Here is a 26674-nt window from a genome sequence, read left to right on the forward strand (position 1 = left end):
TTTTTTAATTAATAAAAATATTTTTTAATTAATAAAAAATTTAGATTATTTTTATACCAAAAAAAAACTTGCATGTTTATAGTCATGGATTACCCATTTTCTATTGCTCTTGCTGATCCCACTGTGATTTTAGCATCTTCTTTTGTGGGTGGTATAAAATTAAAACTTTATTCAATAATAAATTTTAGAGTTAAATATCAAATTTATATATGAATTTTGATTTAGTATAATTATACATATAAGATTTAATTTGTGGTTTATATGTATACACAAAATTTTGATTTAGATTCAACTATACACATTTAAAAAATGAATTCATAGATTTATTTTCATATTAAATTAATATAATTATTTTTGTATGCAATATATCAACATAAAATAGTGTTAATTCGATAATATTATTAGTAATTTGTAAAAATTAAATCAAATTACAATTTTTTTGTGTAAAATCGCACAAAATTAAAATTTATATACGATATTATATATTTATTAAATTCATGTATAATTTTAATATTTATCTCTATTATTTATATTTCGTCCTAATAATCTCAAAATCTTATCCTAATCAAGGTTAGAAGTGGATTCTAAAATTGCTTTCTCTATTTGTATACACTGATTTGCAAACCTTATCTTTGTATTTAACAGGATGTTTATCCCTTAATTATCTCTACGAGTTATGTATTTCAGCAATGATCACGTTTATTGCATAATTCAGTATCATTCAAGTAAAAATTATAAATTTAATCGAATTCTATACGGCTGTAAAAGATAACGTGAGCAGCTGAAAATGAAGACTCAACATCAACATTATACTATAATATATATTTGATCCTATCCTATTTCCGTAGGACACTGTCCTACATGTAGAAGGTAAAGAAGAACTGAAGATACAAAAAGGAATCATGGAAATGGAAAATGGAAAAGGCAGGAAGGCAGGCAAATGGGAAAGGATGGATGGAGGATGCCCTTGAGAAACTGACAAATTCTGGGATGGCAACTATCCATGTGGCCAAAACTTGAACACATGTTGACCATGCGGCGACCCACAGTGGCTGATACTCTCACGTTTACTTCACTTTGACCCTAGCTTTGGCCCCGCCCTTGCACATGGATTCATCCTTATTTTGTCTCTGTTACTCCACCTTGTTTTGTCTTTACTTGCCTATGTGGACCCTTCTATTTTTCATCATTAGAGAAGATGAAATCTTTTGTTTTTTCTTTGATAAAGGTGCATTTCATAAACAAAAAAGTAATAAGATACATCGGAGAGCTGTTAAGATCAGCTTGAACAAAGGAAATTGTATGTGTGCAATTGGAATGCTCTATGTGCTCCAATTTCAAAAGGGGGATTAGGTTTGCGGCAAGCATAGTAGGTAAATGATGCCCTACTATGTAAACAGGCCTGGGGATTATTCATTGAAACGAAAAATCTAGCGATTCTGCTAGTTATTTTTATAACGTCACTAAAAAGAATAGGGATTACCGGCTATTAAAAAGCTTACAGAACGGTAGAGGTACTGATATACACTCTAGTACGGCTAATGTAGTTTGTATAATAGATAACTCTCTCCATGTTTACCATACTCATGCTACGATGCATCCTAACAGAATGGAGTACAACTTAGTAGGTACTTTTAATCTCGAAGACAACATTGTTAGGAATGACAATTATAAATCTTAAATATGATTGAGGCAAGGAAAATACCAAAAAAAAAAGTACTTGTGGATTACAAGTATCTGCTAAGTTGCACTCCATTTTGTTAAGATGCATGAGTATTGTAAACATAGAGAGAGTTATCTACTGTGCAAACTACATTAGCCGTACCAAAGTGTATATTGATACCTTTCATGTGGATGCCTCTACCTTTCAGTAAGCTTTTAAATAGTCGAACCCTTCCAACACTTGGAAACAATATTATTAGAAGGCACAACTACAAACTCCGAATATCAACTATAAAACGAACATAGAGAATATTAAAAGGAATATGGTCTTTGGAAACTTTTATTGCCATTCATGTTGTGCGAATAGGGTAAAAAAGAATAAATTATTGTACTAAAAAATCACACAAGCTTCAATTCCTAAGAAAAATTGGAAGGGTCACAAAAGATCCACTTAAAACCTAACATCCTAGACAGAATCTCCCTATAGTTTATTCTAATAGCACAGTATATCATCACAATTATGCCCTACAAAATAACAATATAGAATACGAAAAATTTAAGGAGGCTCGGCAAATTATGCCTACATCCTCAAACAATACCCAATATATTTCATTAAAAATGATATAAGTGGGATTTTGCTATTTCAACAATTCAAGATATCAGTACCTTTTTTTTTTGGAAACTTTGCCATAACCATCTTCCCACGTGAATGGAGCTACAGAAGGACTAAATTAATGCACTTTCAGGATGTCCTTTGTTTTAGGAGCATAATGAAACTGTCGAGAAGTTATTCAAGAAATGTAATTTTGTTAGGTAATTTGGTTTTGATGCCATCTGTCACTCAAATTGGATAAGTTACATCACATGACGTTATTGCAAAATCTACAGGGTTGACTTGATATGTAATGAACCGAAAGTTACGGTATCGGAAATTGAGTCTTGAGTACTGTTTCCGTGAAATTTATTCATGAATATTTATTAGAAATATTTATGAATTATAGTTGAATGGTTATTTAGTGTTTAATTAAGTGAAGTAGCTTGAATTTAGTTTAAAGGATTAAATTGCATAAGGAATAAAAGTTTAATTATAGATTAAAGAAGTAAAAGGGACTAATCTAGCAATTAGACCCTAAGTGCCATGTGTGTGAATGTATGATATAACATGTGTAATAGTTGGTATATATGTGTAATAGCTATAAGATATTTTATGTTATAGCTATTGCACATGTTAATTTTATATTTATTATAGGTTAATAATAATATAATATAGTATAATGAATAAAGAATAATGAGTAAAGAAACATAGAAAGAGTTACAGAGAGCAAACGTGAGAAAGAAAGAAAGAAAGAAAGAAATAGAAAAGGAAAATTTGAGGATTAAGGCCCTAAAGCTTGATTGGTAAGTTGTTTTAGCTCATTTTCTTATGATTTTTATGTTTATGGATGCCTAATTCAAAGTTCTACATGTATGAGGTTAAAATGAAGAAAAATAGAAAATTTTTAGATATTGATTTAGTTGAATAAATTGAGGTTTTATGGGTTAAATTGATAGGAATTGAAGTTAGAAGTGAAAATTGAGTGATTTATTAAAAGAATTCTAAGTTAGGTTTAAATAGGGATTAAGTTGAATAGAGCTCAAAATTTATGTTTTATAATGAATTTTATGAGTTAGAAATTGTTAATGAGTTAATTAAAAGAGAATATGAAGCTTAAGTTAAAGAAAAAAGATTAGTAATGGAAAAAGGACGAAATTGGAATTTTTGTAAAAGTTTGATAGAAAGTGAAAATGTGTTTTATGAATTAGTATATTGATGATTTTAATTGTATGATTGTTAGTAGCAAACGTAGCACGGATACGTCATCAAAGAAGGAAAAGAGAAAGTGAACGAAGATATCGATTAAATTCGATAAATAGTGGTTTGTATTTCTATAAACCGAGCTTAATCGTTATTGCTATATTTGATATTTATATTGTATGAAAATGTGAATGAGGTAAGTATTTTTACCATATTGAAATGAATGTGATTTTGAATACCCTATTAACAGTGTCGGGCTAGTCGGATATAGTTGACATGTCATAGGAATTGGAAGTATTGGGATATTCCGACATTGAGTCGATGAGACACTATGTGTCGACTCATCGTTAAAGTTCGGATTTGTTCCGATGAAGTACTTTGTGTACTATAATGTTAAAGTTCCAGATTTATTCCGATGAAGCACTATGTGCTTATCCCGGAGTGTGGGTTGGATCCGTGTATCCGTCAGTGTCCGAGTTATGTTAATAAGGGTAAATAAAGTAAAGATTATTAAAGTACTGATTGATATTGAATAATAGCAATAATGTGTTTGAATTACCATGTTTTAAAGTTGATTAAGCTATTGTTTATAGAAATACCACTGAGAGTATTCTCAGCGTACGGTTTGTTTCCGTGAGCAGGCTAGGTACGAAAGTATAAGGACTCAAAGATACAAGCCGATCCCCAAACTCAAATTGGTGAAGTTTCTATCTTTTAGAAAATGGCATTGTACCTAGGATGTCTTTTGGTTATTTTGAAAGTATCTAAGTTGTTAAGTGATATTTTGGTATGTTTTGTAAATGTTACCAAAACCTTAAGTATGGTATGTTTTGATATGTTAGTGAAGAGTAATAAGAGGAATTGTTGGTAAATGTTGTAGAGAGAAGAAATGAAGATGTTATAAACTTAGTTATCAACATTTTTTACTAAAACAGATTTGGACAGTAGCGGTAGTCCAACTTTGAAAATATACCAAAAATAGTATAAAGTGAATTAGATGATGAATAAATATGTAATTGAAGCTTAATGAATCTATTTTTATATGGAAGAAACAAAATAGGTAAAAGAGTTGTATTTTATGAGATATTTACGTTTTGGTGAAACAGGGTTAGAATAATTTCTGGATTCTCTGTTTTGACTTTAGAAATTCACCATAAATTGTGTATTAAGAATTAGGACTCAAACTTTATTTTTATGGATTCCTTATTGAGTCTATTTTTAATTGAAACAAATGGCATAGTCATTGGATTTCTGTACAGGAAGAAATTTGATTTGTAGTGCACAAGGGTCAGAGTAGCCGAACCCTGAAACAGGGGAGACTTCTTCTAATAAACTATACTAATTGGCCTAACCAAAAATTCTAGAAAAAAATTAGTAAGTAGATATATGAGTCTAGTTTCAGGAAAAATTTACGGAATTGGATTTCGAGTTTCATAACTCGAGATGTGATTTTTTTAGCGACCATGACGCAGATGGATAGTTTACTGCGAAAACTGTTTAAGTGCTAAGATAAGTTTTGTAATGTCTCCTGCTTGACTCCGGCAACGGTCTCGGGTAGGGGGACGTTACATGATACAGTTGATGCTATTAGTGAACAGATCACAGGTTCTTTACTTATCTTATTGTCGGCTTATAAATCATTTGGAAAGTTAAAAATGAAAAGATATTTAATCATATAACTCATAATCATATTAGCATTGAATTAATAAGCTTTCAACGAACATTCTAAATGCCTTTAATCATACTAAATATGAATGTTTTAAACCTAACCTCCTATACAGAATCTCCTTATAATTTATTCTAATAACACAATATATCATCACAATTGTACCCTACAAAATAGCAATACTGAACACGAAAAATTTAATAAGGCTCGACAAATTACACCTACGTCATCAAACAATACTAATATCTCATTACAAAAGATAAAGTGAGATTGTGTTATTTCAACAATTCAAGATATTGGTACTTTTTTATTTTTGGAAACTTTGTCATAATCATCTTCCTACATGAATGAAGCTACAGAAGGACTCAATTAATGCACTTTCATAATGTCCTTTATGTTAAGAGCATAACGAAATTGTCGAGAAGTTATTCAAGGAATGTAATTTTGTTAGGTAGTTTGGTTTTGATGCCATCTATCACTCAGAGTCGATGAGTTACGCCACATAACGTTGCTTCAAAATTTATAGGGTTGACTTGATATAATTGATGCTATTAATAACACAGATCACGAGTTCTCTACCTATCTTATTGTCAGCTTATGAATCATTTGGAAAGTTAAAAATGAAATGATATTTAATCATATCTCTCATAATCCTATTAGCAGTGAATTAATAATATTTCAACGACCATTCTCAATGTCTTCAATCAGACTAAATCTGAATGTTTTAAAGCTTAACCTCTTAAGTAGATTCCCCCTATAATTTATTCTAATAGCACAACATATCATCACAATTGTGCACTACAAAATAACAATAAAGAACACAAGAAATTTATCGAGGCTCGACAAATTACACCTGCGTCATCAAACAATACCAAATATATTTGATTACAAAAGATAAAAGTGGGATTCTTATACTTTTTCTATTTTTGAAAATTTTGCCATAACCGTCTTCCCACATGAATGGAGGTACAAAATGGCTCAATTAATGCACTTTCAGAATGTCCTTTGTGTCAGGAGCATAACGAAACTGTCGAGAAGTTATTCAAGGAATGAAGTTATTCAAGGAATGTAATTTTGTTAGATAGTATGGTTTGGATGCCATCTGTCACTCAGATTGGATGAGTTACGCCACATGACATTACTTCAAAATCTATAGGGTTGACTTGATACAATTGATGCTATTAGTGACACAGATCACGAGTTCTCTACCTATCTTATTGTCAGCTTATGAATCATTTGGAAAGTTAAAAATGAAATGATATTTAATCTTATCACTCATAATCCTATTAACAGTGGATTAATAATATTTCAACGACCATTCTCAATGCCTTCAATCAGACCAAATCTGAATGTTTTAAAGCCTAACCTCCTAAGCAGATTCCCCCTATAATTTATTCTAATAGCACAATATATCATCACAATTGTGCCCTACAAAATAACAATAAAGAACATAAAAAATTTATCGAGGCTCAAAAAATTACACCTGCGTCATCAAACAATACCAAATATATTTCATTCCAAAAGATATAAGTGGGATTCTTGTACTTTTTTTATTTTTGGAAACTTTGCCATAATCATCTTCCCACATGAATGGAGCTATAGAATGGCTCAATTAATGCACTTTCAGAATGTCCTTTGTGTTAGAAGCATAACGAAACCGTCGAGAAGTTATTCAAGGAATGTAATTTTGCTAGATAGTTTGGTTTGGATGCCACCTGTCACTCAGATTAGATGAGTTACGCCACATGACATTACTTCAAAATCTATAGGGTTGACTTGATACAATTAATGTTGTTAGTGACACAGATCACGAGTTATTTACTTATCTTATTGTCTGATTATGGATCATTTGGAAAGTTAAAAATGAAAAGATATTTAATCATATCACTCATAATCCTATTAGCACTGAATTAATAAGTTTTCAATGACCATTCTAAATGCCTTCAATCAGACTAAATCTAGTGTTTTAAAACCTAACATCCTAGATAGAATCTCCCTATAATTTATTCTAATAGCACAAAATATCATCACAATTGTACCCTACAAAAAAACAATAATGAACATGAAAAATTTGACGAGGCTCGACAAATTATGCCTACGTCATTAAACAATACCAAATATATTTCTTTACAAAAGATAAAAGTGGGATTCTGTTATTTCAAAAATTCAAGATACTAGTACTTTTTTTTTTTGGAAACTTTGTCACGATCATTTTCCCACATGAATGGAGCTACAAAAGGCTCAATTAATGCACTTTCAGAATGTCCTTTGTGTTAGGAGTATAATGAAACTGTCGAGAAGTTATTCAATGAATGTAATTTTGCTAGGTAGTTTGGTTTTGATGCCATCTATCACTCAAATTGGATGAGTTACGTCACATGATGTTACCGCAAAATCTACAAGGTTGACTTGATACAATTGGTACTATTGGTGACACAGATCACGAGTTATTTACTTATCTTATTGTCGGCTTATAGATCATTTGGAAAGTTAATAATCTTTCAACGACCATTTTCAATGCCTTCAATATTTTAAAATTATAAATCATACAAACTAATTAAAATTATAAATAATAGTAAATGATCTTATAAGGTTGAAAGATTTTTAAAAATATTATCTTTATATTTTCCTTATTTATTATATTTTTCAACCTAATATACCAAATGGCCCATGAAATTAACCACCTTTTTCAATTTGGTACCAATGTATTAGAAACATGTCATCATATTGATCCACATTGTTCTTTGATAATTTTAAGTGTAAAATTAAACAAAAAAGAAAGAAAATATAAAAATAGATCTAATTACTAAATTTATGATAAAAAACTCACATTAATTATTTTATAAGATACAATTTGAGACAGATTAATTTTTGTAATAATAAAGGAGTATATTTATTCTTAATAATTACACATTTTTACTATTGTTTTATGTTGTACGAACACATTCAATATTTTAATACTATTTATGAAAAAAAAATGAATAGTATTTATAAACATTACATTATCCACTCAAAAGAGGAATGTTGTTTCACAGAATCTGAAGTGAAAATCTATGATGCCTAACAACTGTATAAGGAAGGTCATAATAAATCCATTAGCTTCAAATAAGGCAAAGACAGAAAGTGGAAGTGGAATGAAGAAGGAAGACCCACCAGATGAGGGGGCGGTCCGATAGGACAAAAGGGATAAGGTCATAAAGGAGGGTGGTCACTGACTCACTGGTCAGATCAGGTCAGGTCAGGTCAGGTCTACAAGCAGCCCAGTCAAAATTGAATTCAATACTGAGAAGGTTCTTCTTCTAACAATCCCATCAAGTAGACATAGGGGGGAGCTTGAAAACAAGGGTGACGGGGGGAATTGTTATTATCAATTAAGCTACTCGTGGCAGTAAAAGATTGGAACTTGGATCCCCATACCCCCTCCCACGTACCAAAAAATTCAAAGCACGATAAAAGGCAACCGGAAAAACATAAAACGCTTTTTAAGGTAACACAATGAATGATCGTCGTCAGCCACAACTGCCTTAAATTGTCATTAATGACCCAAATATGAGTTATTTTTCTTGTGATTTCTTTCTCTTATAAAACAGAGCTCAAGCTTCACGTGTATTTCCCTTCTCTTTTCTTTTTCGCATCCTTTATTTCCGTTGTGTACTGTTTTCTTCTTCTACTCATTTGCTTTGCTTTCCTTTCTTTTTCCTCTTTTCCTCTCAAGTTCTATCCTCTCTCTATCCGTTTTGTTTCTTTCCTTTTCTCTTAACCGTTCTTCTTGCAAATTTTTCTCTTTCTCTCTATATATACGTGTCTCACCTTGTTGAAGAGCACTAACAAGAGAATGGAGGAAAAGAAAAATGTCGGATCGTCCTCTTCTTCCATCACTTCAAAGCTCTTCGGTTCAAAAGATTTACCACCTTCATCTTCCGCTGGAATTTTCGGCTCTATATTTGCTCCTCCATCTAAGGTATTTTTATCGCCTTTGGAGATTCTTTCTTTCCTTTTAATCTTTTTATGCATCATTTCTTTGGTACTCCATGTTCTTGGCAATGGGGTTTTCAACTTTTTATTGTTTAGGTTCCGTGGAGTTTCAAAGATTCAATCTTTTTTCAATTGGGTAATTTGAAACGGTTTAAGAAACTATTGTTCCAAAGTTGTTTGTTTTATAATCAGAGCTTTACGAAGGGTGGTGAATTTGAAGGGCTTTTTGTTCTAAAGGCTTTTGATGACTTGACACTCTTCTCGTTCTTGGTTTTGTTCCTATGCTTTCTTCTTTTGCAAATGCATGCAAGTTCTCTATCAAGACGACCTGTTCTGCTTCTCTTTTTGTCTGTCCTTTTAGATTTTTTTCAGAAAGTTTTAATTTCTCTAAGGTGGTGTAGGCTCAGATTTTCGGAAGGGAGTCTCTACGTCCTGCTGGGGCTAAAACCCAGCATTCTCCAAATGAGCCTTGGAATACAAAGCCCGGAGCCTCTGGTTTGTGCATCAGTTTTACCTTTTACATGATTTGCTTCTATGTGTAGGGCATGATTTTGATATTTGAACCTATTATTGCAAACATGAAAAGATAAAAGGTTTTACATTCTTGCTATTTTCTTTCCCTTTTTGCCGTTCCTTCCTTCTCTTCAAGAGCCTTGAGATGACTATGGTAATTGAATTAACACTGTTTTGTCAAATCATATATTGGTTCTAGTTTTATTTATCTAATTTCCACCTTAACTTTTAGTTTTTAATTATATAGATATAATCAGAAGTTTAATGTCTTTGCTTGATTATACAAATTAGTTCTTTTATTATGTCCATTGATTCTGAAGCACTAGGTGTAGTTGTTGAAGGTGAAACTGACAATACGGAAAATCGAGACAAGAGTGACAAGTATCAAGAGCAACGAATATATCCATGTCATTTAAGTTCATCCATCTACTATGGTGGCCAAGATGTGTACTTGTATCCCCAGGGTAGCCAGAGCTCTGAATTGGACTCTGTGGTGAGTGTATAGGCATCACATAATCAACAGCATTGCTCTCTTTAGTTTGATGAGTGTTTGGATTTAGGAATCTGCTAACATGTTTGCATAACTTTCTAGTTCAAGAAAGATGACGGAGAAGACGATTCAGGGAGTGCAACAAGAGGAAACTGGTGGCAAGGTGTGAAATTGTCTAATGGAGTATACTGGACCAGTACCGTACCGAATAACATTTTAAACTGTAAGGCTGACATCTTTGCTTTTTTTTTTTTTTTTCATGCAGGGTCTCTATACTACTAAGAGTTTTATCGACAGTCAACATGCTTATATCAAGGTACCTTTAGTCACATATTCATAGTCACTGAGGTTATACATCATCACATATATGCTTATTCCATGTTGCTTTGTTTGTTGATTTATCCTCGGCAGGTACATAGGAAGATATAGATATATGGGAGAAGGATTATAGTAATCAAACGTTGCAGACAGTTAGCCTGTATTACTTTCAAGAGCCAAGCAAATATAGCTATTTGGTCTCCCTTCTTCTCTTTAAAGGATAATGAAACTTGCTCTTTTTTTTCTTGTTATGCATATGCTTCAGTGACTTTGATATGATAATACTATATATGATGAATTTACTGCTTTTGCTCCATTTATCACTCTTTTCTGCTTTTCTATAATTAATATGAGTTTACGTTTCCATTAGGAATAATCTTTATCTTGTTATCCAAGTCTTGTCATGATTTTCTTATAAATAAAAAAGTTCTACCTTGCTTGATTAAGAAGTTGGGTTGATTTTGGATAAGATGAATTTGGGTTGAGTTTAAAATCAATTTATGATTCGGGTTATTTCAAATCGGGGTATTTTGGGTTCGGGTTTTTCGACTCAGATCATTTCTTGGCATTTTACAATCCAAAAGGAAATTAAAGAAACAAAGTCTTAGTTTTGCTTTCTAAACAAGTCAAAAAGAATGAATCAGGTACATAGCTGTCACTTTGAAACTGTCATTGAGATACCTGAAACCAATGAAAACCCCACATTCTCGTTTCATGACCCTCAGATGGTATCTAAAGATGCCACGCACCATAAACAGTTAAAAGTAACCATCAATTAAGCGTGGCCCATATACCACAATTATCCACCAATCCATCCAAAATAGTCTGTCTGCTCTACAAACTGCCCTTTCAATTTCGACTCTTGAATTAAAAGCAGTCTCTATCAATCTGTGGGGTGGGACAAATGCTTATGCTTTACATACAATGGTCGTTAAAGAAACTTCTGGGTCGTTAAATAAGACTTGATAAAGTCAGGACAAAAACTATGCAACCACATTTTTTACTCTTTTTTTTTTTTTTTTTAATTCAAGTACTCTTTTAAACATCACCTTGTAAATGTCAGCTTGAATTTGATATTATTTCTCTTTCAAACATGTATCTATTAGGAATGATATTTTAGCTCGATATGCAATTGGAATGTTTTTGTTTCCATGTTAGTTTAAACAGTTTTGATCCAGAGGGTAATGTGGCAATTAAAAGCAGAAACATGGATGATTTTATTGAACTTCAAGATTGGATAATATAAACATGCTTTAAGCTGTTATTCATTCAAAGACAAGCTTAAAGCTACATATTAAGTGGTACAACAAGTGAGCTCCAGCACTTTTTATGTCTCCCAAATTTTCCATTCAAGGAAGTGTATATGCTGCAAAACAAGCAATTATAACATAAGAAAATTTTCTAAAGGGAGGAGTGAAAATGGAGCAATGAGAGAAATCAAGACTCACCTCCACATTTGTAACCGACTGGACGGTTGGCTATGTTGCAGCGTTTAGGGATGGTTATGGCAATCTCAGGCTTGATTCCAGATGCTTTAGCAGTGTTAGAGAGCATAACGGCACAGAGACATTTCGGACTTTGGCCGATTTTCCTCACCTGGGCGCAGCAACTGGCTGAAACAGGGGCATTCTCGTCTTGTGCAGCTTCAGCACATGGGGCTAGCTTCATTGCCTCATTATCAGGAGCTGATTTCCCACATTCCCCTGCTGCATCAACCACCTTTCCCACGCTAATAAGCACAATCAATCCCAGAACAGAGATGAGTTTCATTGCAGCTGCCATCTTTTGTTATCTGAAAATAATCCAACAACCCTCAGCTGAACCTGAACCTGACTCTGAAATCTGAATGCAGATTGGCCTCTTCTGAAGGGGGGTATTTATACTGTAACTTGAGCATGTAATGGAATTGTAGCCTCATCCACTAATGGTATAATGGGGGTGGCACTACAAGGAGAGACAATTTTATAATTGTAGCACTTCGATTTAAGAATTATATATTTGTTCTTTTAATCGTTTCAGTCCCATCATATACCAAAGCATTCATCCATCTGTAATCATCTCAACGACTGTGTAAAATCCTCAAAAGCTTGACATTTCGACACTTCAGCTGCTATTTCTGGAACTCCACACTCCATTGCTAACAACAACGACCCAACAGAGTGCGTGTTCCAATCATGCAACTTTTTGTTGTGGCTACGTGTAATCAACTTATAAGCAACTACTCCCATCTTTATTACCAGTGTCATCAGGCCACCTAAGTTATGATATCGTATATGTATATAAGTAATAGGTAGTTTGGCAATTTCTATTCTATGTTTGATCCTCAAAATATTGAGCTATAATCAAATTTGAGATCATAAATGATGCCATGACAAAGCATGAATCACTCAACTTATTTATCATTTACAATAACAGGGTGAATGTTTGTCATTCTCAAGCATCTTCTAATTCCTACCAAATTTAAAACTTAAAAGAAAAGATATAAAATTGATTCATGATGTGCAACATTAGGGCTCTTTCTCAGGAACTGGCTCCAGTTTAGATAAGCTCACCGCCTCTGTTAGACATTCAAAAGAAACTGATGCTTCTTGAGTTATGGTTGAACCTGATCCTGTTCCTTCACCTCGATTACTGTATTCCTTCGGCCTTAAATCGATATTAAGATAGTCTGTCAAGACCTTTGTCATGCCCATCCCACGCTGAGGAACTTTGCTGCTTGAAAGAAATGGTGATCTATCACCCTTTGCAGGGGTAGCTAGCGGTGCTGGTGAAAAGTTTGGGGTTGAAAAAGCTGTTCTATAAGGAGTGCTGGGGAAGGGCACTGAGTAAGGAACCGAAAGACTCTTCTGACCAATAAGTCCGATCCTGGACAGTGAAGAGAATTGATCTGAATGCTTGGTCAAGTCATCCACATAAAGCACATCATCAATACGTGCGATAATGTTGAATGCAAGACTTTCCAAAACTCTCGAGTAGCTCTCCAATATGGATTTTCCAACATCCTAATTAACACCATAATGTTCATTTATCAGCATGAATTTTGTAATTAAAAGCATTCATAAGAACAAGTCTCGAATTCAAACTATTGACACAAACCTTGTTGTACTGAATTTTGCTCATATCTAAAGTGGTCTGGGGAAGACCGGGGAATCGCTGCTTCAAGCAAAGCAGGAGGCTCTCTGATCGATCAGCAAGCATTTCTCTTTTGTCAGAATCGATCATTAGGTCCTTGACCAAATCCCATGATGACTTAGAACTGGACCGATTTGTGCTAATAGGTTTGGAGTTTGATTTTTTCCGCCATAAATATATTGAGGCCTCCACTCGGTTGGCAATCTCAATAGCTTGATGCTCGGATGACAAATCAAGGCAATCAAGAAGACAATCGGGAGTAAACATATCCGATGAAATATAGCGATAAATGAGATCTCCTAAGCTCGTTCGGCTATTCTGAAACAAATTTGTACCAAAATTTTAACAAAAACTTCCTAAAATACATAATGCCAAGTATCTATTCATTGTCTTTTACCTTTGGAAGAGATTCCAAATATGATTCAGGGACTTCCATGTCAGCTAGAGTAATACTATTGATTGCCATGGCAGCTTTTAGGATCTGGTTTGTGCAATCACGTTTGTGCTGCAACTGCTTCCTTGAATTTTCATGGAGTCCCCCCGGTGGCACTCGAGACACAGGAAGCCACCATTTTTCCTCTTGACGTTGAAAAGCTTTTCGGAACGAGGTGGATCCATCAGCCTCTGGGGCTAGAATCCCTTGATCAACATACCAGAACTCTGTATCGGTGAAAGTATCTAATATCTCCTGTAAAAATGATTGTTACATTAAAAATACAGCTCTCAACAGAATAGTAACCACATTGTTATAGAGTTAATGGATCTCACGAGTAGCATGTTGTCCAATTTTCTTAAAGCCGGGAGATTAATGTAAAGATCCGAACGAGGTCTGCAAGTCATGACCTGAAATCACAACAAAAACCAGTCATGAATTCGAATTAGACTATATAATTATAAAACCTTTTTTCATGATTATAAAACTATACAAGTTGCTTAGAGAGCTCTCATTACCAATAGCATTTGATTTGAATTGCCAGAAACTAGATATGGCATTCTAAACTAAAAATCTTTCATTGGATACAACATGTTCCCTAGAACTCAAAAACTGTCCTAATGTCACATTTAGAAAACATGGGAGAAGTTCATGGGGGAAAAGTATTGATGGCTTTACCTCGAGCTTGCTTCCATCCGGGAATGTCTGCCACGAAGGTATCAACTCAACAATGTGATCACTAACAGAAAGAAGCCATTCCATCTCTCGACGCCACATTGCTTTCTTCTCAGGAGGAACGGGTTCTAACCTCCATATTTGCCCAAATAAGGTAGCTTCAAATGGAAGTGAAAAGGAAATAACCATCAAACTAGAGAACCAATAGCAATTGACCAACATAAAATCAGAAACAAATGCCCACATAGGTAAACAGAATAGAAGAAACAGCATACCACAAAGATTGGTGATGGCATTTGAAATAGCCAAGGCTGTGCAAACGCCATTTCCACACCCAGACATATCTTCTCCAAGCAACAATTTTGCAAATCTTTCCTTCATCAGCTCAATCTCTGAAACCCCCATTATTAGCCAATAAAAAAGAAATTCAATTGAGAGACAAATTCATATGATAATCAATAATAATACCTGAAATTGTGCAGCCTTGTTTCTCTAATTTCCTATTATCCAATGGGGTTTTCTTTCCATCTTCACTGCAATTAGTACTGGTGCAGTCTTCTGTCCCAGCATTTTCCTTTACAGGCCAACCTAATGAAGGTGGTGAAGCAGACCCTTCCTCGGAACTACTGTGACTGTGTTCCTCCTCATGCCCGGTTGTTTCAGATGTTAAAAAATCAGAACTTGAACTACTTTCCCTACCCTTGTCTTCAAGCAACTCGGCAAATGTTCCCATTTGAACCCCATTCTCACTAAAGCTTTCATTTTTCTCTTTAAAGCTTCCTTCTTTCTCAACCAATCCCTCCATTTCAGTTTGCTGTTCAAAAGGACCAGGTGAAGGACAAAACAGAGAGTTATTTACTATCATACCACTATACTCTAACCTCTGTGAGCAACACACATTGGACTCTATAGCTTTGTAACACAAGCTTCTAAAAGATTTTGAAACCCAAAAGCTCTTAGCTTTTAGCTTTGGCGCAGGCATACAAAGCTTCAACTGGTGATATTGTTGTTGTTGCTGCTGTTTGGTAGAGCCTATTTACTCTTGGTTGGTGAAAGCTCCTCCATCTATAAGGTCGCCAACATGTCTACTTCAATGGGGTAAAGTGGAAGCAAAAAAAAAAAAAATGCAGAGAAATTTGGTGTGGGGTTTTCCTTCTTTTTCCTTTATCTTTTTTATGTGACAGAAAAAAGGCAGAAGCTTTATGTTCTTAAATATATGGAGTCAAGCTATTGATGATTACTGAGGCCTGCTCAAAGACATGACTGGGGAGCCTTTTGCTTCACCTATAAAACTATTTAAGACCTCCTCATATTTCCCTATTTTTTTTTTTTCCATTTTCAGAATTTTAAGCTACTTCCTGTTAATATTTTCTAACCATATCAAAACAAACAAATCTTAAAACTTTCCAGGCTCTGTTTGAAAATTAAAGATAAAATGTAAGTTAATGAGGAGTCGTGTAGGGGACGGATTTATCATTTATCCATGATATCTAACCTCTTTTTGGCAAAAAAAAGAACAGCCTTTTTAAATTTCTAAACCTTCAATTAAGTTGTTAAGTTCCAAGGACACACCAAATTTTTGGCTTTCAAAAACTGTTCCATTGCCGGGTTCTCCAAGTTACTTAACCACCCTCTTCATGGCCATGTCCCAATGTATTAAACAAAACCATGGTATCTATATGCTTGGGAAGTATAGGAAAGTAATTTACGAGCTGAAAATTCCTAGAAAGAAGTGGTGGGTTCTTTGGCAGCCACATTGTGATGGATATACTAAGGATAATGGAAAAGGATGCCTTTGTCTCTTGGGCAACATCAAAATGGAATACTATGGAGGGCAGGCGCGTTTAGTAATTTCAGAGAGGGAATCAGGGATTATTTTGTAATTTTACAGGATCTCGATCCCATTTGAGGGGCAACCGCATCATGATATATGATTAGTTAAAATAAAAATCACTTTTTTTAAAGAAAATATAATATAAACATAATTAGGGTTTTAAGGAACATCTTAGGTAAATGAAAAATAAATCTGAGGGCTATATATTGTTTCATAAAGAAATCATTGTTCACTGATTGCAGACATATGGTGTTAGCCCTTTTATTATTATTATTTTCCTTATAAACTATGACATTTTAGGGACATTTTTTTAATGTTCTTTTAGTTTCTTAAAACTGGTTTAAGGATTGGGAGCAAACTGAAGACATGAAAGCATAATTGAGATAACTAACAATGACAATGATAAGGGAAAGTGACAATGGAGTTTAAGTGAAGTTGTCATAATTGTTAAATCATTCCTTCCCTCTGTTTAAAACACTTCTCACTGTGCTCTTTTTTTCTTTCTCTTTTTTCAAACTTTGCTTGCAAGGCTTAAGGTTGGTTGTTCCAACTTAAGATTTCGTTTCCTGATGTTGACTTCCTAATTGAAACCACTTCAAATGTTTAAACAAAAAAAAAAAAACCACTTACTTCAAATTAAAAAATTTCAAGTTGTCGAGTTTTATTTTATCATTCTAATTTGATTTAATTTTTTTTCGAATCGAGTCAAGTGAAATGAAATTCAAGTCAATTCGAATTTAATCAAATGAAATCGTTCGAGTTAAATTAAAAAATTAAACATCTCAAATTAAAATCTTGTTACAGTATAACTAATTTCATGTTACAGACATAAATTTAAAACCATATATACTTGAAAACTTTTTCAAAGCAAAATAAAAAATATATTTTAGTATGATGAACTTGAATCATTAATTAACTTATTTAGATTCTCAAAATTGTTATTTTAGAAAAATTTTAAAATTTTAACTTTCTTTATATATTTTTAGAATTTTTTTAAATTTTATAATTTTTAAAATATATAAAATTTGGAATTTTTATAAATATTTTGAATTTTAAAATTTATTTTAAATTATTCTGTAATTTTGTTGAGAGAGACTAATTTGCTCATTTTTAACTTGATAGGGACCAAAATGATATTTACACCAATCTATTATTCAATTATTCAAATTGTAAAATTTAACTCGAAACCCAAATTATTTATTCGAGTTTACTCGAATTACTTGATTCAATTAACTCAAATTTTAATTTTTTTGAATTAGATCAAATTTTGCTCAACCATAAAAACTAAGAGCGGATTTATTTCCTAAAAACGTTAATTGCATTCAAATTATGGTTGTATATTTTAAATTCATACTTAAAAATATTCCAACTAAATTTCAAAATATTACTATCATATTAATTAACAACTTTTGTCATCTTAATCATGAAATGGAGCATTAAATATGTACTCAAATTTTGCGTGTAGCGTATTTGAAATTAGGAGCAAATTTAGAAATTTTGTGTTAAAGATTAAGATTAAATTATAAAATTTTGTTTTTTTTGGATAAAATTAAATAATAGATTTAAAGGATTTAAATTGAATTATTGTTCTTAAGAGGGTCAAAAATAAAATTTCCCTTTACTGTCTATTCCTATGGATCAAAATTTAAATACGTGTATCTATCAAATAGACAATTTAGACCTAATATATTAAAATATATATAAATCCTAAATTTTAATAACACTATTTTTAAAATATGTTAAGTCCAAGTTATCTATATAACATGTTTAAAATTTGAACAAAATGTTTTAAATATGCTCCATATCAAATTCAAGTGGAATTTAACACCAAGCTAACAACTTGATTAATAAGATATTGATAGCTTTGAGACTCATGTGAATGGAATTAACTTGTGTATCAAATAATTACTCAACATTAATCCCTTTCTCGATATTTATATTTCAATTGTAAGGAGTCTTTGTTTTGGTTTAAATATGCCAAAGGTCTTTATATTCTTTTGAAATATAAAATTTAATCTATGTACTTTAATTTTAAGACATTGAGTTCGATACTTTTTTATTTAAAATCTTCATCTCTCCATCTAATTTTATCGTTAAAGTTAATGATGTCCAAGGTAAAATAATTTTTAGCTCTCCATATTTACATTTTTTGTCAATTTAGTCCGTACCTTTTAAATGTACTTAAAATTTTAAATTTTTCATATTTAAAAAAAACATAAAATTAAAAATCATATTTTTAAAAAATAATGAAAAGAATGAAAACTCTGTAAAGTTAAAAAATAAATTAAAATAAAAATTCAATGTTATATTGACTAGATCAGGCCGCCATTTAAACTAGGAATCGATTGGGGCATCGATCATGCGAGAGGAAAAATCGATTAACTCGCGTCTGGTATAAACTAGTTAAACCTATTTTCAATTGCCGTTCAATTGATTCTTGATCCAATTGGTCCGATCTAGTTTAGATAACAATGAATTTTGAATTTTTTATATTTTAAAATATTTTTAAAAACAACCTTTTATGTTTTATTTTGAATTTTAAAGATTTTTATGTTGTTTTAAATATTTTAAAATCATAATAGTTTTTGTTTAAAATAAGAAAAAAATATTTTTCTAAAAAAATACATCCGTTCCAAGGTTATGGACTAAATTAACAAAAAAATGTAAATGTTGAAAGTTAAAAAATTTTAAAAATTTTAAAAATTGGTAGACCTACAAACCAATACAGTCTGGTTGAACATGACTAAAAATTTAGTTGAATTGACAATTGAATAAATTTTTATATTTTTTAATAATTTATTTGCTTGAGCTAATCAAACTAATCGTTTTGGGAATCAATTGGTTACCACTTCGAAATTGATTTAATCAATTTTTTTAGCTTGGTTTAATCAATTCATACCGATTTGTGGTCAATTAATTTTTACCTCTCACGAAATTAATACTCTAACAAATTTCCAGTCCAACTAGTTGGTCTAATGTGGACTAGAGTGTTTTTTTCAATATTAATTTTAATGGGAAATAAAAAATTTTAAATTAAAAAAATAGAGAAAGTTAACACGTGTAAACTAAATTTTAAATTTCCAAAAAGTAGAATAAAATTAAAGCCTCTGTTTTTTTATGGTCGTCTTCTTTGAAATAACTCTCAAATATTTGAAAATTGAAAGCAAGCCATTTAAGAAAGGGAGCCTTTTTCTGTTAGAAGCATAAATGGGGTTGTTTAGAGTTATTGCTTTGTGTTGAGCTGAAAACAAGCTTTTGAAATTTGAATAAAATATTAAACACCCAAAACAATCCACCATCGCCTGATTCTATTTTTCACATTAATTACCTCAAAGATTCAACCCTTCACTCCAGAACTTGGATAAGAAAAGCCCAACAAAAAATAAGGTCTCCAAGGCCCAATTTAGTCTCAAACCAACACAAAAGCTGATGTCAACAAAGCATATGAATTATTTTAGTAATATTGAGTTAAATGACATAATTCAGTAATAAAAAATATTTTGTCCAAATCAACAGAATGTTTATTTATTTTTTTTATCAACTTAAATAAACAAATATGAATAAGATTTTAAGGCTGTATTAAATGAACTAAAAACGAATAAAACTTGTTTAATTTATTTATTTATACCCTTAAAAGAAGAGGTCATGATCGTGTTATAATCCTCTCGGACAGTCTGGAAGTCATTCGGGCTATTCAAGAAAGTAACTCTGTCAATTCGAACTCTGCTTTAATAAGGTAAATCCAGATTATGCTATCTCAGGAGAATTTATGGGTTTTGTGTTATATTCCTAGAGAATAAAATGAAGTTGCTGATTGCATGAAAAAAGAAACGTTATCTTTTAAAATTGATTTGCAATTTTTTGATATTCCCTCTCTTAGGATTCGGAATTTTTTAGATTTGGACCAATCTAGAAAATTTTTCTCAAACATATGTAACTAATTAGCTTTTTCTTTTTTGCCTTTCACCAAAAAAAAAAAATCATTTACTATTTTATTATTATATATTAATACTATTATTTTATTATTTGTGTGCTTGCTTTTTTATTTATAATATAATTATTGATATTTATATTTAACTATTTTATATCTAAAAGCTAAAATATATATTTATTTATTATTAATGAATATTGTTCGTGAATATATTTACAAATATGTTATTTTAACGTAATTAAACAAATATAAACATAATAACTTTAAATAAATAAATGTCAACCCCATTTTGAAATTATGAGCTTTAATTTTCAACCCTATGACTATATATACTTTAAAAAAATTATCCAATATTCGCCTTGTCCATGACCATGTTCATATTGCTTTGACTGAGCTGCATTTATTAGACAAATATAATTTTCAGAGTTGAACTTTTCCTCCATGTCCATGTTCATATACCTTTGTCATTTGTTGACTTTCCATTATGTTCATAACTTGAAGATTCTAACTAGTTGGCTCTCAATTGAATTAGATAAAGGATGACTAAGTTGACTAAAGCAGGCGTATATCTCCGCCCCAATGAAACTAGCAAATCCTCCCTCTATAAGAAGCAAGAAACCAAGGTCACCCTCAAAGCGAGGAACAAAGGTAGCATAATGGGCGAAGAAGTGCAGGTTTTTGGATTCTGGGCAAGCCCTTACAGCCACAGGGTAGAGCTGGCTTTGAGCTTGAAAGGTGTTCCATATGAATATATAGAAGAGGACATCTTAAAGAACAAGAGTGATTTACTCTTGAAATATAATCCCATTCATAAAAAAGTCCCAGTTTTTCTCCACAAAGGGAAACCAATTGTAGAGTCTATTGTTATACTTGAATATATCGAGGAAACTTGGAAAGTCAATCCCATTTTACCACAAAATCCTTATGACAAAGCCATCGATCGGTTTTGGATCAAGTTCATCGACGACAAGGTAAAATTTATTTATTTTTAGTTTAATCTTTCTTATTCAAACATCATATTTGTTTAATCTCTCATGTTTATTGGGCCAGTTTTAGTCAAAATATTGTATTTTTCTTTCAAAGTTTGGGTGCATGTAAACTTCTGTAGGTTAATTTCGTCTCTCATGAAGTTGAATTGTGTTATTTTAGTGATAAAATAATAAAAAATAACTATTTTGATGATAACAATAATTTTATATTTTAAATGAGATCAGGATTTGTGAGTTTTGTCTTTTTATAAAAAAATTTAGGCTAAAGAATAATCGGATATTAAATTTCAAACAGTAATTTATCCACTTGTGCCTCACTTCTTTTTGTGGTGTACATATAGTGCTTGCCTGCGGTTAGGAAAGCTACATTTAGCCCTGAGAATGAGCGAGAAACGGCGGTGGAAGAAGCTTGTGAGTGTCTAAAAATGCTTGAAAGTGCACTGAATGGAAAGAGATTCTTTGGTGGGGATGCGATCGGAATGGTAGACATTGCTGCCAACTTTCTTACCATTTGGCTTAGGACCATTCAAGAAGCTACGGGATTGGAGGTGTTGTCAGTGGAGAAATTCCCCGACTTGTTTAAATGGACTGACGACTTCATAAGTTGCAGTGTTGTTAAAGAAAGTTTGCCTCCTACAGACAAACTATTATCCTTTGTCAAAGCTAGTCTTTCCCAATGATTGACACCTTTTTATTACCTCGTTTTGTCTCTAATCTTCGTATATGTTTGGACGTACTGCTTGATCTTGTTTTGAGCCAACAATAAATTAACACAATCTTAAATAAAAGGTCCTTTTATTTATTATTTCATCATTTCTAGATACTCCATTTTTCCAATTGTATTTTTGAGTGCTTATGCCAACTTCTTTCATTAATTTCATCGAATAATATTATGTGATTATTTTTAAAACATATTAATGCCTTTTTAAGCTTTTTTTTTACAGTTTAATGAATATTATATATGTTTTTAACTTGCAAAAAGAAAATTGTTCAATTGTAGAAAAATGTCGATGTGTATATGTTATATAATCAAAGGTTTTAAAAATAAGTTGTGTTAAAATATTATGTCATTTTACTTAAATAAATTGATTGTAAAAACACTATTACAATAAAATTGGGTCGATATCTACATGCTAATGATATTCAATGCTCATCACCTTGCCAACAACTGTTAAATACCATTTAGAATGTATAAAGCACACTAATCAATCATCATGTAAATTGAGGAAATCTCCTGAAACAACATGTGACTTAAGAATCGAATCCTAAAACGTGCAAAGAAAACCCCACAACTCCTAAGCACTAAAAGGAGGACACTTATCTAAGGAGTATATATACTCCCACTTATTATAGAGAAAGGCAAAGTCTCCTTTTTGGTCTTAGCACAATACTTTTGTGTGAGATAACACTTTCAATCTTTATTTATTGTATTAATAATTGATGCAGTGAATATGGGCTTCATCTCATAAAAGATATTCTCGATCATCAAAATCGAAATACAACAATAACTCTATCGGAGAATTCAACCTTACAACACGTATAACCTTTACAAACAATACCAATACTTCACCCAACAACAAAAATGCTTTTTCAATAATCTTTCCATCCTACCACCAAGAATATATTTTTACTCTACCCTTGACAATTAAACTACACAAAACTCGAATCCAAACTCATAATTAATCTTTGAACTTGAAGGACAAGCGAAGTCAGGAGTAATTACAACAACAACGGCAAGTCTACTCACAAAAATGATTAACTCATGCAACACCCCATTAGAATAAAAGATCTTATGAGGAAAAAGCGACATCTTCCCATTTTAGAACAAATAATGTTCCGCAAAGAGGAAATCTTTTAAAAAACGAAATGGATATGATAAGAAGAGAATTGAAGCACTCCAATAGAAAAGTTTGATGACGTAGAAGTGCAATAATAGTCACTTAGACTGTTAGATATATGCTCCAAAATTTTAAGCTTCTAAAAGAAAAATAGGATGGTAAATGATGTTAGGTGTGGGTCCCACTATGTGGGAAACCCATATTTTCTGCCACAATGTTTTGCCTTCTTTTTTGGTTTTGTCAAAAGCCAATTTTTTGGCCTTTTAACGTGGGAGTGGGCAGCATTCTTAATTGAGAGCAAAATTCTCAATTATATCCAGAGAGAAACAGAGAGTGAGATTGAAGCTCGTTGGAGAAAAAGAGAGAATAGAAAAATCAGTTTTTCAAGCTTGGTGCAGCAGTGATCAACTCTTCGATCGAAGGTCCATCCGTGGTTCGATTGAGCTGATTTTTGGACAGCAGCTAGGCAATAAGATGTTCTTGACTTTGTACGGTCGGATTTTTCATCCGAGTCTTGTAGCATCGGAAATACCTATTTTTTCAGCAGCTACGTTTTTGGTGATGTTCTCTCATTTTTCTCTCTTTTGCTAAAGATTACATATTGTTAGCCTTGTCGGAGTTGAATGCTTGTTGTAGGTTGATATTGTGATCTTGTAGTCGAACATTTGATGATAGTGGAGCTCTTTATCGGACTCTAAAGTCCCGTGTTTTTTACTCTTGATTTAGAGGGGTTTTTCAAGTAAAAATATCGGTGTTTCTATTTATTTTTGTTGTGGTTGCATTAGTTGATTTGTGGTTGATTAAGGTTCCTAGAGAACATATTTTGTGCTATTGTGCTTGCCATAATTTTTGACAGGAGTTATAGGGAGAGAAAGAACACCGGTTGTGCTTTCGCTTTGTTTCGGTTATTCGGTTTCTTCCCAACAAACTGGTATCAGAGCTTGGTTATTGTGTCAGATAATTATGGAAATTAATACGAGCAAGATGATTATGTTAAATGGTACAAATTGTCAACTTTGGAGGAATAAAATGAAGGACTTGTTGTTTGTGAAGGCTTTGCATCTTCCAGTCTTTACTACTCAAAAACTCGATTCGAAAAGTGATGAAGAATGGGAATTTGAGCATTAACAAGTGTTTGGCTTTATTTGGCAATTTGTTGAAGAAAATGTTTACAACCACATTGGTTAGGAGACACATGCTCGAACATTGTGGGAGAAGCTTGAAAGCTTGTATGCTTCGAGGTCGGGCAATAACAAGTTGTTTTTGCTGAAGAAAATGATGGCGCTGAAATATAAAGAAGGAATGTCTATAGCTGACCATGTTAGTGAATTTCAGAGTGTGATGAATCAGTTGCTTGGTATGGGTGTCAAATTTGATGACGAGATTTTAGGACTTTGGTTGCTTGCTACTTTACCAGACTCTTGGGAGACCTTTCGGGTCTCGCTCATTAATTCTACCCCACAGGGTATTATTACTTTGGATTTGGCTAAGAATGGTGTGTTGAATGAAGAGGTTAGAAGAAGATCTCAGGGTTCTACATCACAGTCCTAGGTGTTGGTTATCAAGAATAGGGGGAGAAACAGAGACAAAGATGGAAAGGGTAGAGATAAAAGCCGAAGCAAATCAAGATCGAGATACAAGAATCTTGAGTGTCATTATTGTGGTAAGAAAGGTCATATCAAGAAATATTGCTTCAAGTGGAAGAAAGAGAACAAAGGTGGTGGTGATAAACACGATCGAAATGACGATGAAAAAATCGAGCGTGTTGCTACTGTTACTCGTGAAGATCTATTAGTTATTTGTGATGAGAATTTGGTCAACCTAGCATGCGACGAGACTAGTTGGGTGATTGATACTAGTGCATCACTTCATGTCACGTCGAGGAAGGAATTCTTCACATCTTATACTCCTGGTGATTTTGGGGTATTGAAGATGGGTAATGACAGTTTGGTTTCGGTTATTAGTATGGGAGATGTTAGCTTGGTGAGTAACAATGGAACAAAGTTAACTCTCAAGGATGTCAGACATGCATCGGATATCCGTTTGAATTTGATTTCTGCAGGAAAGCTTGATGATGAGGGATTCTGTAACACCTTCAGTGAGGGGCAGTGGAAGCTGACTAAAGGCTCCTTGGTTGTGGCTCGAGGAAAGAAGAGCTCAAATTTGTACTTGATGCAAGCTTTGACTTCTCGAGAAACGGTGAATGTGACAGTGAATGACAGCTCAACTGAGTTGTGGCATAAACGACTTCGGTCACATGAGTGAGAAGGGCTTAACTGGTTTAGCGAAGAAGAATCAACTTTCGGGTTTGAAGAATGCTACACTGAAGAATTGTGCTCATTGTCTAGCAGGAAAACAGAGAAGAGTTTCATTTAGAAGCCATCCTCCTCATAGAAAATCAGAATTGCTAGAGTTGGTCCATTCAGATGTTTGTGGTCCGATAAAAGTAAAATCACATGGTGGTGCACTTTACTTTGTGACTTTCATTGATGATTGTTCAAGAAAGCTATGGGTTTACACTTTGAAGTCTAAAAATCAAGTCTTTGAGGTGTTTAAACAGTTTCAAGCATCAGTTGAAAGGGAAACTAGGAAGAAGTTGAAGTGCATTCGTACTGATAATGGTGGCGAGTACACAGGGTCGTTTCATGAGTATTGTCTGCGACAGGGAATCAGACATCAGAGAACACCACCAAAGACTCCACAGTTAAATGGGTTAGCTGAAAGAATGAACCGAACATTGATTGAGAGAGTCAGATGTTTGTTGTCAGATGCAAAGTTGCCAAGATCGTTTTGGGCTGAAGCTTTGAATACAGTGACACATGTGATAAATCTATCTCCTAGTGTTCCTTTGAAAGGTGATGTGCCAGATAGAGTTTGGTTTGGTAAAGACGTGTCATATGATCACCTACGTGTGTTCGGTTGTAAAGCATTTGTTCATGTTCCAAAGGATGAAAGATCCAAGTTGGATGCCAAGGCTCGACAATGCATTTTTATTGGTTATGGTCTAGATGGTGAGTTTGGTTATAGATTCTATGATCCAGTTCAGAAGAAACTCGTGAGAAGCAGAGATGTTGTCTTCATTGAGGATCAGACCATTGATGACATTGATAAGACGGAGAAAGTGGATTCACAAGGTAGTGGTGACTTGATCGATGTGAATCCGGTTCCTCTAGACTCTTCACCAGATCCTATCCAGGATGATGTGCATGGTGATGTTAGTGGTGACCATCAGACTATAGGTGACTTTGATACTCCCATGGATGATGTTGTGAATGATCAACAACAAGCACCTATAGCTCCACCAGCAGTTCCACTTTGAAGGTCTTCCAGAGATCGACGATCTTCTGTCAGGTATTCTCCTGATGAATATGTTCTTTTAACTGACGGGGGAGAACTTGAATGTTATGAAGAGGCTATGGAGAG

At 32.9% G+C, this 26674-nt stretch overlaps 4 protein-coding genes across 7 annotated transcripts; 2 read left to right on the top strand and 2 right to left on the bottom strand.

Moving 5' to 3' along the window:
- The first annotated feature begins 8209 nt into the window (after positions 1–8209).
- Positions 8210–10721, top strand: LOC108455789 (uncharacterized). Of its 4 annotated transcripts, none has more exons than XM_017754336.2 (6): positions 8210–9084; positions 9500–9593; positions 9944–10104; positions 10204–10264; positions 10367–10417; positions 10513–10721. In XM_017754336.2, the coding sequence occupies exons 1-5, from the start codon at positions 8959–8961 to the stop codon at positions 10381–10383; spliced, it is 459 nt and encodes a 152-aa protein (XP_017609825.1). In that variant the 5' UTR covers positions 8210–8958; the 3' UTR covers positions 10384–10417; positions 10513–10721. The 4 variants fall into 4 exon arrangements, with proteins under 4 accessions (XP_017609825.1, XP_017609823.1, XP_017609824.1 ...); XM_017754334.2 differs by having other exon boundaries at positions 8608–9084; positions 9932–10104; XM_017754335.2 differs by having other exon boundaries at positions 8640–9084; positions 9938–10104.
- Positions 10722–11612: 891 nt separating this feature from the next.
- On the bottom strand, positions 11613–12477 carry LOC108454262 (putative lipid-transfer protein DIR1). Its single transcript, XM_017752668.2, has 2 exons — positions 11868–12477; positions 11613–11785 (listed from the first exon to the last, which is right to left on the bottom strand). Exons 1-2 carry the CDS (start codon positions 12199–12201, stop codon positions 11769–11771), a joined length of 351 nt encoding a protein of 116 aa, XP_017608157.1. The 5' UTR covers positions 12202–12477; the 3' UTR covers positions 11613–11768.
- Positions 12478–12713: 236 nt separating this feature from the next.
- Positions 12714–16470, bottom strand: LOC108454261 (rop guanine nucleotide exchange factor 7-like). The gene is made up of 7 exons (XM_017752667.2): positions 15128–16470; positions 14935–15051; positions 14663–14817; positions 14320–14394; positions 13949–14239; positions 13516–13869; positions 12714–13421 (listed from the first exon to the last, which is right to left on the bottom strand). The coding sequence occupies exons 1-7, from the start codon at positions 15639–15641 to the stop codon at positions 12927–12929; spliced, it is 2001 nt and encodes a 666-aa protein (XP_017608156.1). The 5' UTR covers positions 15642–16470; the 3' UTR covers positions 12714–12926.
- Positions 16471–20927: 4457 nt separating this feature from the next.
- On the top strand, positions 20928–22223 carry LOC108455985 (glutathione S-transferase U8-like). The gene is made up of 2 exons (XM_017754571.2): positions 20928–21395; positions 21755–22223. Exons 1-2 carry the CDS (start codon positions 20964–20966, stop codon positions 22091–22093), a joined length of 771 nt encoding a protein of 256 aa, XP_017610060.2. The 5' UTR covers positions 20928–20963; the 3' UTR covers positions 22094–22223.
- Positions 22224–26674: the final 4451 nt, after the last annotated feature.

The sequence above is a fragment of the Gossypium arboreum genome, chromosome 9, assembly GCF_025698485.1.
Source record: "Gossypium arboreum isolate Shixiya-1 chromosome 9, ASM2569848v2, whole genome shotgun sequence".
NCBI lineage: Eukaryota > Viridiplantae > Streptophyta > Magnoliopsida > Malvales > Malvaceae > Gossypium > Gossypium arboreum.